Here is a 15,113-nt window from a genome sequence, read left to right as displayed (position 1 = left end):
TCTGTATTTTTTTTTTTTGTAATGTCTTTGTTTGGTTTTTGTTTTAGGATTATGCTTGCTACACAGAATGACTTTGGAAGTGTTTCTTCTTTTTCTATTTTTGAAATAATTTCAGTAAAATTGGTGATGTATCTTCTCTTAATTTTTAGTAGAATTTAGCTGCTGGAGCCAGGACTTTTTTGGAAGGAAATATTTTCATGACCTGCTCAATTTCTTATTTTATAATGGATCTGTTCAAGTGTTCTACATCTGTCAATCTGAGTAGGGTCTTGAGTTTCAAAGATTATGTCCAAAACCTCTAGGTTGTAAAATTTTTTGGAATATAGTGTTTCCTCATATTCTAATATTATTTCATCCGGTTCTGATACGATGTCATTTCTATCATCTCTTATCTGGGTTATTTGTGTCTTTTGTTAAGTTTGCAAATGTTTGGTTTATTTTCTTGACCCTTTCAAAGAACCATCTCCTGGTCTTACTGATGGTTTTAATAGTTTTTCTATTTTTTGTCTTATTGATTTCATCTCTGGTACTTAACATTTTCTTTCTTTTAGAGACTATGGGATTAGATTGTCATTCTTTTTTCTATTTGATGATGGTGTTAAGTCAGGTTGTTAACTTTGCTTCTTTCTTCCTTTTTAATGTTTGCCTCTTGCTATGAACTGCTTTCTGGGGATTGTCTTAGCTGTATCCTAGAAGTTTGGTAGCTGTATTTTCATTATCCTTTGTTTCTTGAAACTTTTAAAGTGCATTTTTTTAGTTTTATTTCTTACATAACCCACTGTGTTCTAGTGTTATTTAGCTTCCACATGGGCGGTTTTGTAAGTTTTACCCTTTTGTCATTAATTTGTAATTTTATGGTGGTGTGGTCTGGAAAGATACTTTGTACTATTTCCTTTTTTCCTTAAATATGTTCAGACTTGCTTTGCATCCTAATATATGATCAGTTCTGTTGAATGTGCATGTGCACTTGAAAAGAAAGTAAACTGAATTTTAGTCGGGTGCAGTGTCCAGAATACATCCACAAGGATAAGGTGGCTAATTGCTTAATGAGGTCTTTTGCATCTTTTTTAAGTTTCTTTTGAGTTGATCTATTCTGTGGTGAGGATGGTACCAATAAAATCTCCTACCACCATTGTGGTCTTGTCTATTTCTTTCAACTGTATTAACCATTGAGTTGTGAATTTTGCAGGTCGATGCATAGTTCAAAATCAGGAAAGGAGTATGTCAGGATATATCTTCTCTCTGTACATTTTCAATCTATATGCAAGAAATATCATCCAGGAAGCTGGGCTCTATGAAGAGGAATATGGCATCAGGATTGGGGGAAGACTCATCAACAAACAAACAAAATATGCTGATAATACAACCTTGATTGCCAAAATGGAAAAGGATCTGACATGTTTGCTGCAGAAGGTCTTGGACTGTAGTTTTCAATATGAATTGAAGTGCAATATCAAGAAGACAAAATTTCTTACCACTGAGCGAATTGGAAGTACAATGATAGATGGAGAAAAGACTGAGATTAACAATTTTAGCTTACTTGGTTCCACAATCAACATTTTTTTTTTTGCACCAGCAGTTAGGAAATTAAAAGATAAATTGCATTAGGAAAATTTGCTATCAGGGACCTCTCCAAAGTATTGACAATCAAAGATGTCAGTGTAGAGACTAAGGTGCACCTGATCCAGGGCATGGCCCTTGCAATTACTTGCTATGTATCAGAGAGCTGGACAATGAATGACAGAAGAAGAATTTATACCTTTGAGTTGTGCTGGAGAAGAGAATTGGACCTCCCACAGGTTGCCAAAAGAACAGATTTTTCCTCAAGAGGGTGAAGACAAGTTGCTCTTTGGAGGCAACAATTTTGAAGATCTGTCTCACATATTTTGTACATGTTGCCTGGAGAAACCAGTCCTTGGAGAAGTACATCATGCTTATAAGAGTTGAAGGACAGTGCAGGTGAGAAAGATCCTGGATTAGATGGAGTGACAAAGTGACTGAGGCAATGGGGGCAGGTCTATTAGAGACAGTGAGACTGGTTCAGGATAGGGCAGGGTTCAGAGCTATTGTGCATAGGGTCACTATGAGTTGACATATAACTTGATGACATATAACAACACAACAACATTTAGTGCATAGGTTTTGACCAATATTTTGTGTTCCTGGTCTATTATGTTGTTAACCATTATATGTTGCTCTTCTTTATCTTTTATGGTGTTTTTCATCTTGAAGTATATTTTATCAGAGATTAGTATTGTCACTCCTGCTTTTTTTGTGGATGCCGTTTGCTTGATATATTTTTTCCACCTACTTATTTTTAATCTATCTTTCTTATTTCTTTAATGCGTCCATATTAGGCAACATATTGATGGGTTGTTGTTTGGTTTTTTTTTTTTTCAATAATCCATTCTGCTCATCTTTTACTCTTAAATGGTGCGTTTAATCGATTTACTTTAAATGTGATTCCTGACAGGCTAGGTTTTACCACTGCCGTTTTGCTGTGTTTATTTTTCTGCTGTTTCTGGTTCCTTGTGGTCCATTTACTTTTCTTTGGTGTCCCTGTGTGAAGGACTTCCCTTAAAATTTCTTGTAGAGTTGGTATTGTTTTCACAAATTCCTTAAGTTCCTGTTTTTCTGAAAATGATCTAATTTCTCCTTCATATTTGATGGACAACTTTGCTGTTTACATCAAAAGTTATGTGTTCTTGGTCTATTATGCCTTTAATCATTATAGAAAGCCCTTTCTTATCTTTTCTGGTACTTTTAATCCTGCAGTCTATTTTATTACAGTATTAACATGCCTGTTTTTTTGTTCTTTTTACTGTCTTTTATTGTTCCTTATCTTATCCCACACAATTCTAATGTTTTCTTCATTTTCCTTCCATGTCCTTTCTGGTAAGAAGTTGCACTGCAATCCCAAAGGCACACGGTTCAAGTCTACCAGTTGCTCCATGGGAGAAGGATTGTTACTCTCTTCCCATGTAATTGTTGTTGTTTACCATAGAATCAGAACTGCAGGTTTTCAGAGGCAAATTGCATGGGAGTAGATTGCTCATCTTTCTCCCATGGAGCATCTGGTGGCCTCAAACCACGTGCCTTCAGGATTTCTGCACTGCTCCTTGCCAGTAGGCCCCCAGAGCTCTTTCCGATGTGATTACAGCCTCTGAAAACCCACCAGAGGGTCATTTATGGGTTGGTTTCAACTTAACAGTGCACACAACAATAACGATCCTGTTGACATTTTTGTCTTCTAGCTCACCAACTCTGTGGTCTATCTCTTCTGTTCTGCTATTTAATCCCTCTGGCATTTTGAAAGCATCTGCCATTCTGGTCTTAACATATTGGATTGCATTTCTGTGCATTTTTGTTATTTCAAGTCTTGTGTTGGCTGTACCATCTCTGTCTTGGGATGATTGTATAAGTTCTTGCATCTCTTTATCTATACCTTCAATTTTTCTTCATCTTTTGCAATTTCTTCCATAGTTGTTTATGTTCTTCTGTGTTGATATATTTCTTCTGGCTCCCTGTCTCTGGAGTATTTTCTTTATTTATGGATTCCGTTCTTTTCCATCATTTGCAACTTCTTCATTCTTGTTTATATAATTCTACATCAGTACATTTCTTCTGATTCCCTGTGTTTTGGGTATTCATATTATTTATGGCTTCCATGATTTCTTCCATCATTTGTACTTTCTTAAATGGTTGTTCATTTGATTCCAAGTCAAGATAGTTCTTCTTCCTCTCTGCCTCTATGGTTTTCAATATATTCTGTTTTGGTTTGTTTTTGGTTGGTCTTTTTTTTTTTTTTTAGGAGCAATTCTCTCCCCCCACCCCCAATGTTTGAAGCTAACTACTTCTTTCTTAAAATTATGTGGAAATTTTTCTTGGTATGTGTTAGGCTCTTTCTATATTGTGTCTATATAGGTTGTTGGCAGTTCTTTATCTTTTTATGTTCTTGATTACTTTCAAGCTTAAGTTATACTTTGAGAGGCAGAGCAAGTCACTATACCAGGAGCCCTTTATATAAGGAGTCATCTGTAGAAAGAATGCTTTCTGGTCCTGTGAAGTGGGAAAGGTTGCCTTTCCTAAAGTCCTTTAACTTCTCTCTGGACTGCAGTGCAGTCTTGCAGGAATCTCATGTGAGTGCTGCTGACCTCTTCTAAAGTTTGTAATTGTCCTTCATGGGTCCATAGTGTGGCTGGAGATCAGTTTCTGCTGACTTGCACTCTCTGCATGGAGAGAAGGGCAAGGACCTCAGTGCCCTGTACCTCCAAGCAGTCATCCTCTCAGGTTTTGTGCATATCCTGGTGGGAATCTCTCTTGTCTGCACTTTCCTCTTCTCAAATTTGTAATTGTCCTTAGCATTTCTGGTGTGCAGTACAGCCTGAGACAAACTACTCTCTGGCTGTACTATCCCTATCTGTTGTGGGATCAAGGGGGCCAGGTGTCCATGCATCTACGCAACAGCAGTTTCAGGTCTCATGAGGCTTACTGGGAATTTCTTCTGCGTGCACCCACCTCTTCTAAAGTTTGTCATTTGTCCTTGGTATGTGGTGCACAGAGCAACCAGAAACCAGCTCTCTAGGTTAAGTTTTTGTAGCTTTCCTTTTTAATCAGAATTTCTACAGCCGTTTGCTACTTTTGTACTTAGCTTTTTTTATTTTTAAAGCTGGATATTTGTTTAATGCAAATTTATTTATTTTGTATTTTCTCTCTAAACCGTTTTCACTCTCCGAATTGAAATATTTATAGGTTTATCTCAATCAATCATTCTTAAATTAAGTGCGTAACAGAATTAGTTACTATAAATAGCTATTTCACACATATTACACAGTCTTCCCTTCAGTGAGAACCTTTCATGGTTTTGTTTGTTTGTTCTGACTACAAAATCACTTTGATTATTAAGATTCAGTAATCATTTTAACAAAGATAGCTACAATGAAATCATTAATATGCTATTCACTAAAGATATAAAGCCCTTGATATATATGTTATTGTTGTGTACCATCAAGTCAAAACTGACTCAGAGCTAACCCTCTGGTGGGTTTTCAGGGGCATTTAATCACACGGAAGGAAATTTCCCATCTTTCTCCCACAGAGCACCTGGTGGCCTTGAACCACAGATCTCCAGGATTGCGGTATATGTATATACATGCAAAAGTCTCTTTTCTGCTTGTCTCCCTTCAAAGGTAATACTCCTCAGAGTACCGAGTGGACTTTAATCTTTCTTAGGCTAAGCTCCTCACTATATATCAAATTCTACTAGTTTAAGCATTATTTTAGGACAAATCAATTCCTTTTTTCAATACCCAATTACTATTAAACTGGCTTCCATTTTTCGTCTAATTACAATGTGTCCCAATCAACAACAACAAAAAAAAAGCCTTTGCCTTACCATTCAATTAACAAAAGCCTTATAATATATATCAACATAACATTATTACATATTATTATTGTTAAGTGCCATTGAGTCATAGACGACTCATAGTGACCCTATGAACAAAAGACCTGAACAACTGTATAACTTTCATAGTTTTTCCAAGTTCATAGAGTTTCCAGAAGCAAGCTATTTTGAAGTGGATGACACTCCTGCTTCCAAGCTTGTTTTAATCAGGGAGCTCCACCAAACATTGTCTACCATGGGTAAACATTATGGCATTTGACCCATCAGTGTCACAATGTTAAACATCACAGAAACCATGAGTCACCTCTGTACAGCAAATGGACAGATCAGTGCTATACCACTTACAAGAATATTTGACCAAAAAGAATTAAAACCAGACTGAGGGCTGCAGATTAAAATCACCCACCTTTGGCTTTATAGCATAACTTTCTATCCACCAGGCCCACAGAGCTCTCTCTATGTTGATGCTGCGGTTATTAAGTGCCATCAAGTCGTAGATAACTCACAATGACCCTATGAACAGAAGACCTGAACAATTGTCCAGAAACTCTATGAACTTGGAGAAACAATGAAAGTTATACAGTTGTTCAGGTCTTTGATTCATAGGGTCGCTATGAGTCATCTATGGTAACTTAACAACAACAACAACATAAAGAGCTCTGTGGACCTGGTAGATAGAAAGTTATGCCATCAAGTCAAAAGTGAGTGATTTTAATCTGCAGCCCTCAGGCCTGGATTTAATTGTTTTTGTTTTATTACATATAAAAGGGCAAAAAAGTAGAATACATAGACTTTTCAAGAAATTATCAGATTCACCTTCATCACCATATAATTTTGTCTCAAGCCATAGAGCAGCTTCTCAAATTTTCTTTCTACCTTAATAACAGTAAAAGTAATCTTTTAGGTTGTCTCATCCACTTCTTTGAAACAAATAATAACCATTTTAACTGTACATCTCTCCAGGTTTCACATTCACAAAACTAAACCATGGGTCTGTGAATTTGAAACTGTCAGTCTCACTCTTTCCGACACCACATGTCTAAAGAAGAAAAAAAAAGAACATGGAGGTACAGGACTGTGTCTCTATGAAAGGGCCAAAGGAAGTAAGGATAGCATAGCCTCTCCTTGCCCTAGAGCAGAAATCTTATAAACAACCCATAGCCCAGCCCCATTAGAGCCACACCAACAGCAAGAGGTTTGTTTTGACACACAGATTCATAGTTGGGATACTGAGAATGGGGTTTATTAGAAAAGTAAGTTAGAGAGTGGGGGAAGGGAAGCAAAGACTATCACCCAATACAACTCTAGGTTTTAGCCCAAGTTCCAAGGCACAATGCCTCAATTAGTCAAACTGTGGTCTCAGTTCAGCTGTCAAATCCAAATCATTCAGCAAGGTTCGTCTCAGAGTGGTTATAAGTCAGCTTCTCCTTCAAGCACCGAGCAAGAAGAGCAAAGTTCTTTAACTGTTGTCTTTACTTCAGGGCTTCTCCACGTAACACCTTTCCTCAGTTTCCCCAAAACAATACCACAGTATCTCCACCACCATCACCAGGATCTTGCTGCAGTATTCCTCAAGTCTTACTGACACAAGTCTTGTCCTCAATTCTTGCTGTCCAATGTGGGAAACACTCTTTCTCTTATCCTAGTCCCACAGCTGTTGATTATTAGCAAAATCATGCTGACTTGCAAGACAAGTGTACACTTGAGGTAGGTGGAGACTAAAGGGAGCTAACTGTAATAGCTTAAAAAAAGCCAACGTTTAAGCTAACACCACAGACATCCATTTTAGATTGATTTTTTTTTCTCTCTTCTGTCTTTTTAGTGAGCTTTTGCTCTCTCCATGGATGATATCCTTGATGTCAGCCCACAACTCATCTAGTCTTTGATCATTACTGTTCAATGCTTTAAACTTAATATAATTTGGAAATCATGTGGGATGGACTCAAGATCATATTTTTGTTTTCATGGATTTTTAACAAACTTTATTTAGTTTCAATTTGAACGTACACATAAGTAAGTGATGGTCTCTCTCACAGTCAGCACCTGGCCTTGTTTTGGCTGCTAATATTGAGCTTCTACAACATTTCATTCATAGATGTAGTAAATCTGATTCTGATATAGTCCATCTGTAGGATGATGGCTCATCTATAAAGATCCTGTTTGTGTTTTTGAAAAATAAAGTGAATAAATCATTGAACATACACACTAGGATCTATTTCCAGCCTCATTTCTGCTACCAAGTCCATATTTTCCAACTACCCTAATTTCTTCATTGCTTCCAAATTTTGCATTCCAATCACTAATTATCATTAACATATCTTGAATGCATGTTTGGTCCATTTTAGAGTACAAAATTTGGTAGAAATCATCAATATCCTTCTCTTTGGTTTTAACTGTTGATGTACAGGTTTAAATAATAATCATATCATAACAAATTATGGCTAACATTAAAATGAATGGGAATCCCAAAATAGTTAATTGTGTTTATGAGAAACCTATTCCTAGAAAAATGGCTTTGTATGAACAGAGAAACGGAAGACATCAAAATTAAGAAAGTTGTGTGTTGTGGTTTTATCCTTCTTCCATACTTACTCAATCTTCACACTAAGAACATTATTAAAGACTCTATGAAGAAGAACATGGTATCAGGATAGGAAGAAGATTCATCAACAACTTTTGCTATACAGATAACTCGCTCTTACTTGCTGAAAGTGATGAGGACTTGAAGCATTTGCTGAAGATTAATCATTGCAGTCTTCAATACAGATTGCATCTCAATATCAAGAAAACAAAAATCCTCAACAATTGACCAAGAGGCAACATCATAAGAAATGGAGAAAAGGTTTCAACTTCACCTTGCTTGGATCACATTCAATACCCTTGGTACCACCAGTCAGGAGATCAGGGGATGTATTTTACTGGTAAAGTCTGCATTGAAGGGCCTCTCTAAACTATTGATGAACAATGATATCAGTTTGAAGACTAAGATGCACCTTATTCAGGCCATGGTCTTTTCAATGACCTACTATGTGTCTGAGAACTTGACAATGAATAAGGAAGAAAGAAGACTTGATGCCTTTGAACAGTGGTGTTGGAGAAGAGTACTGAATCTCTCATGGGCTACCAAAAAAGAATTAAGAGATATGTCTTGGAAAAGATGTAGCCAGAGTGGTCCTTGTAGGTAAAGATGATAAAGCTTCATATTACATTCTTTGGGGATGTTACTAGGAAAGATTATTCCTTGGAGAAGGATATCATGATTGGAAAGGTGGAGGGATGGCAAAGGAGAGGAAGACCCTCAGCCAGGTAGATTGGCAGTGTCTGTAGCAATGAGTTTAAGTGTGTCAGAGATTATAAGGATGACACCAGATAGGACAAGGTTCATATCTCTTATTTATAGTGTCACTATGAGTTGTAGTTGACTTAATGGCTATACCTATCTATCTGTCTGTCTATCTATCTATCTATCTATCTATCTATCTATCTATCTATCTAATCATCTAATTTCCCACTGGAGCAGTTAAGAACAAAATTTAAGATTTTTAAACCCTTGGCCTAAGTACATTTTTTTTACAACAACCTGATACTGTGAAAGGTATATTTACATGACTGATAATTGATTGTGACAACCAGTACATTTGCATATTTATGATTCCAAACTAAAATATCTATCTTAAAAGATCAGCTTCTTATTAATAAAGTTTATAACACCAACAAGTTATATCTAGACTCATATTTAAAATTTTGAACTATAGCCTATTTCCAGTTATCAATGAACCAGTTTTTCTAAAACTAAAATTTGGCAGCACATGACAACAAGAACAATCTTTTCGACAAAATATATATCCTCTTAGATAATTTAAAAATTAAGCAAGTTTGTTTAACTTACCCACCAGCAGTGCATGGCCTAAAATACTGTAGAATATGTTACTGTCCACTTTCAGGCCAAAGGTCCTGGGCATGCTGAGTCCTCTACTGAAGGAGTTCCACACGGAGCAACCTTGCATGTAGGAATCTGAGCAGGAAAGAGGAAGGTAAGAATTAGACGAATACTAGTACTGTTTATCACTGAGTCAATTTCAACCACGGCAATCTTATGTGCAGTATATTTACATTCACACCAAACAGTGTTTTCTAGGCTATACCCTTTAGCAAAATTGTTGTTGCTATGTGCTGTTTAGTTGTCTGTAACTCATAATGACCCTTTGTACAACAGTGCTGAAACCTTTCCTATTCTGAGCCAGTCTCTCTGACTCTGACAAAACTTCCCTCATTACCCCAGTTACTGTATCAATCCACTTCATCTGGGGTCTAATTCTCCTGCTGTGTCACTCTACCCTTCTAAGCATGATGTCCTCTTCCAAGGACTGGTCCTTCCTGGCCATGTGCCCAAAGTATGTGAGACAGAGCTTAAAAATCCTAGCCTCCAAAGAGAAACTTGGTTTCACCCTTTGCAAGACAGACTTAACTTGTTTTTTGTTTTTGGGGTTTTTTGGTGGTCCATGGTATGTCCAAGATGCTCCTCCAGTACCACAATTCAATGGCATCAATCCTTCTTCTGTTATCCTTAGTCATTGTCCAGCTCTCTGAGGTGTAGTAAGTAAACATGAAGACTGTGTTGCACCTTAGTCTCTAGACTGATATCACCACTTCTCAAAGCAAAGCAGACAACCAGGCTTTTTATCCTTGATGATGGTGTGGGTTCAAACAACCAAGCTTTTAATTAGTTTTGTTGCTGTTGTTAGGTGCCAACCAGTGGATTATCACTTAGAGCAACCCTATGAAAAACAGATCTGAACCTTGCCCTATCTTGCACCATCATCTTAATCTCTGTCATGATCAAGTCCCTTGTTGTGGTTGTGGTGTCAATGCATCTCACTGAAGGTCTTTCTCTCTTTCACTGGCCGTGTACATTTCCCAGAATGTATTTCTCCAAGGACTGGCCCATTCTGGTAACATGCCTACAGTATGTGAGAAAAAGTTTCCACATCCTTGCCTCTAAGTAGCACTCTAGTTGCACTTCCATTAAAACAGATTAATTTGTTCTTTTGACAGTTCATGAGATATTCAATACCTACAAAAACATAATAATTCAAAGCTATATTTCTTATTCACTGTCCAAATTTCAGATACATAGGAGGCAACTGAAAATACCTTGATTTTTATAAAGTGTACCTTTGTTTTTAGACTGTTATCTTTGCTTTATCACACACTGGAAGAGGTTAGGGACATCAGAATTCCCTAATCCTATTATCTGCTGCTACCATGAGTGTTGATTATGGAAACAAGTAAAATGAAATTGTTGGCAACTTTAATTTTTTCTCCATTTATCATGATGTTGCCTATTGGACCAGTGGTGAGGATTATTGTTTTCGAGATGTTGTGTTATAACTCATATGGAAGGCTGTAGTCTTTGATCTTCTGCACGAACTCCTTAAAATCTTCTTTACTTCCTGCCAGCAAGGTTTTGTTATACACAAATAAAAGATGTTGATGTGTCTTTATCCAATCCTTATGCCACAATCGTCTTCATATAATCGATCTTCCTGAGTATATGGATTGAATGAGTATGGAGATAGAGTACAACCCTGATCTTTCTTAATTTTAAACTGCACAGTGTTAGAGGTTTTTCATGAACACAAACTGGAATCTCCATTATTCTTAATGTTAGCCCAAATTTGTTATGCTTCACACAGCCAAATACCTTTGTGCAATCAATAAAAAACAAATAAACATTTTTTTCTGATACTCCTAACATTCAACCAAAAACAATCTAACATCAGCAATTATATATATCCCTGGTACCATGTTCTCTCTTAATCCAGACTCAATCTCTGGCATAGCCCTATGAATATACTGTTCTACCCATTTTTAAATTATCTTCAGCTAAATTTCATTTACACGTGATATTAATGATTGTTGTTGTTGTTATGTGCCATCGAGTCGTTTGTGACTCATAGCGACCGTATGTACAACAGCCCTAAACCCTGCTCTATCCTGTGCCAATCACACTGCCTCTGACACACCCATCCCGATTACCCCAGTCACTGAATCAATCCATCTCATAGGGGGTCTTCCCCTCTTGCGCCATCCCTCCACCCTCCCAAGCATGATGTCCCTCTCCAAGGATCTGTCCCTCCTTGCAACATGCCCAAAGTATGTCAGATGAAGCCCCAGAATCCTTGCCTCCAAGGAGTTGCTTGGTTTAATCCTCTCCAGGATGAATCTGTTTGTTTTCCTGACAGTCCATGGTACATTAATACTCTTCTCCAGCACCACAGCTCAAAGGCATCAATTCTTTTCCTGTACACGTGATTGCAAAGACCATGGCCTGTATCAGGCAGACCTTAGTCTCCAGAGAGAAACCGTTGCTCTTGAGTACTTTAGAGAGGTCCCTAACAGCAGACTTTCCCATCACAATACATTTTTTTTTTATTTCCTGGCTGCTGGTGCCAAGATTGTTGACCGTGGAGCCGAGCAAACTGAAACTGTGAACAATCTCAATCTCTTCGTCATCCATCCTGATGCTACCGATTGGTCCAGTGGTGAGAATCTTTGTCTTCTTGATATTGAGCCTCAGTCCATACTGAAGGCTGCAGTCCCTGACCCTCTGCAGCAAGTGCATGAGGTCCTCCTCAGTTTCAGCAAGCAGGGTTGTGTCGTCTGCATAACGCAGATTGTTAATAGATCTTCCACCAATCCTGATGCCACAATTCTCCTCATAGAGCCCAGCCTCCCGGATAATCTGCTCTGCATACATGTTGAAAAGGTATGGAGATAGGACACACCCCTCACGTATACCCTTCCCAATTTTGAACCATACAGTGTTACCCTGCTCTGTTCTGACTACTGCCTCTTTGTCCAAGTATAGGTGTCGCATTAGCACGATTAAATGTTCTGGGATTCCCATTCTTCTCAGAGTCAGCCACAGTTTGTTATGATCCACAGTCAAACGCCTTTGCATAATCAATGAAACACAGATAGGCATTCTTCTGGTATTCCCTGCTTTCAGCTAAGATCCATCTAACATCAGCTACAATATCCCTAGTACCACGACCCCTTTTAAACCCAGCCTGGACTTCTGGCAATTCTCTGCTGATGTGCTGTTCCAGTCATTTTTGGATAATCTTCAGTAGAATCTTGCTTGCATGTGAAATCGATATTGTTCTGTAGTTTCCACACTCATCCACATGAGGCTCATCTTCTAGCAGTGTAGTCAACGATATTATTTCATTATTCATACAATTTTTTGAAGACCTGTTATTTCAGAAGTAGTTCGCCTCCTCTTGCTTCATTTACCTTAACTGTAGATACATGATCTTGCAAATCATCAATAGCTGTGAGACTAGAATAAGAGAAAGAGAATTTCCCACACTGGGCAGCAAGACTTGAGGGAGACTTGGAGAAAAACCCTGGTGATGATGTTGGAGAGACTGTGGTATTGAAGTGGAGAAATTGTGGCAAGGTGTGACCTAAGGCGTCTTGCATTTGTGCTGGCCACAGTTAAACGTTTTTGCTGTTCTTGCTGGAATTCTGAAGAAAAAGCTGACTTATAATTACTCTGAGGCAAAACGTGCTGGATGATTTGGACTTGACTGCTGAACTGAAACTGGCACCTGGGCTAATTGAGGAGTTGTGCCTTGGAACCTGGACTTGTATTTGGTGGATTTTCTTTGCCTCCCCCACTCTAGAACTTACTTCCCTAAAATAAATGTAATAAACTCAGTACTTCAACTATGAGTTTGTGAGTTAGCAATGAATAAAGGAATCTCTTCCTTCTGGTGTAGCTCTAGATGCATGTGGTTGGGCTATGGGCTCTTTATCTGCTTTCTGTTCTGGGATGGTGATGGATTGTGCTATTCTTACTCTCTCTGACCCTTCAGAAAGATGCTCATGGCTGTGTGCCCCTATGTCCCGTTCTTTCCTCATTAGACAGTGTGTCAGAGACAATGAAATTTCTCGGGATAGGACAGGGTTCAGAGATATGCGCATAAAGTCACTATGAGTCACGGGAGACTCGATGGCACATAACAACATTATACTAACAGGAACTGAACTTTAGTGAAATCACTGCAGTAGCTTCATAAGCAATTTTCTTTATTTCTAAATAATAATATGAGATCTAGATCAGTCAATGAATAAGTATTTACTTAGTATCAGCTATAAATTTAAGCTGTGTGTAATGTACTGGTGATAAAGATGAGCAAAAGTAAGCAAGCAAACTCTGAACTTATGTTTCTGTAGCCTGATGAAAAAAAAAATGGGCATTACCACAATAAAAATGTATTATTTTGATAATTAAGATACTGAAAACAAATTCTATGCTGTTGTTGTTGTTGTTGTCAGGTGCTGTTGATGAACAATAGCGACCCTATGCATAAAAGATCTGAGCGCTGTTCTATCCTGTGCCATCGTTACACTTCCTGATACACAAGAGGCCAGCAGTCACCGTGTCAATCCACTTGGTTGAGAATCTTCCTCTCATTCACTGACCCTCCATTCTTGCCAGAATCATACCCTTCTCCAAGGAATAGCACCCTTAGCAACATTTCCAAAGTATGTGAGGTGAAGCCTCATCCTTCTTGCCTCCAAAAAGCACTCCTGCTGCACCCTCTTGAAGACATATCTGTTTGTTCTCTTGGCCATCCATGGGCTGTTCAGTGCTCTTCTGCAACATCAAAGCTCAAAGGCATCAATTCTTTTCCTGTTATCCTTATTGATTGTCTAGCTCTCAGATGCTAGCTAGTAATTGGAAAGGCTATGGCCTGAATCAGACTCATCTTAGTTAGTCTTCAAACTGGCATCACTACTCCTCAATAATTTGAAAAGTTTCCTAACTGCAGACTTCTCCCAGTATGATGCATCTCCTTATTTTCTGACTGCTGGTACCAAGGGTGTTAATTGTGGATCCAAGCAAGATGAAGCTGTTGACAGTTTCAATCTCTTCTCTATCCATCTTGATGCTGCCAGTGGTAAGAATCTTTGTTTTCCTGATATTGAGATGCAATCCATACTGAAGGCTACATTTCTTGATCTTCTGCAACAAGTGCTTCAAGTCCTCCTCACTTTCAGCCAGCAAGATGTGTCATCTGCATGACACAGGTCACTGATGAAGTCTCTGTCAAATCCTGATGCCATACTCTTCCTCATAGAGTCCACTAGATTCTGTTTTAATTTTGTATTATCCCTATCATTCCCGAATAATAAAAAGAGATACTATATTAATCCCCAATATGGGGGATATTAAAAAATTAATTTGATTTATTGAATAATTTAACATATAAAGTTGGGATCCAGAAAGTTCTCAACTATAGGGGCAGGTAGTGGGCTTCCATATTTCTTTCCATTCCCTAGCACATTTTATAGGGAGTTGAACTAATAACCAAAAGGCAGCATATTTTAGTCTACCAGAAGCTCTGTAGAAGGAAGATGGACAATCTGTCATGCAATTCACAGTCTCCTAAAACTCACTGAAATGTGAACTGAGACAGTTCTAATTTCGTGGAAATGAGTGGAGTGGAGTTGAGTTGAGCACCCACTATCCTTGCATTACCAACCAAAGATCCTCTTCAATCAGACAACCCATCTTTATACAGTTCTGCAGGAAATAAAGGCAGATGCACACTTTTCCTAATTCCCAAAGTCCATTACAATAGCCAATATAATAAATACTACAATGTGCCTGCTCATGAGTACAGCAAAGTAGTAC

At 38.0% G+C, this 15,113-nt stretch overlaps 1 protein-coding gene across 1 annotated transcript in view; it reads right to left on the bottom strand.

Moving 5' to 3' along the window:
• PKHD1 (polycystic kidney and hepatic disease 1 (autosomal recessive)) overlaps positions 1 to 15,113 on the bottom strand; it is an 866,042-nt gene that overhangs the window by 491,762 nt on the left and 359,167 nt on the right. The window contains exon 40 of the mRNA XM_006882114.1: positions 9,298 to 9,419. Within this exon, the coding sequence (XP_006882176.1) occupies positions 9,298 to 9,419 (122 nt within the window). The remainder of the gene's footprint in view (positions 1 to 9,297; positions 9,420 to 15,113) is intronic.

Source organism: Elephantulus edwardii, unplaced genomic scaffold (genome assembly GCF_000299155.1).
Source record: "Elephantulus edwardii isolate Elephantulus edwardi_28Jun2011 unplaced genomic scaffold, EleEdw1.0 scaffold00017, whole genome shotgun sequence".
Classification (NCBI taxonomy): Eukaryota; Metazoa; Chordata; class Mammalia; order Macroscelidea; family Macroscelididae; genus Elephantulus; species Elephantulus edwardii.
The sequence above is the reverse complement of the archived record's forward strand: the minus strand, read 5'-3'. Positions and strand labels throughout refer to the sequence as shown.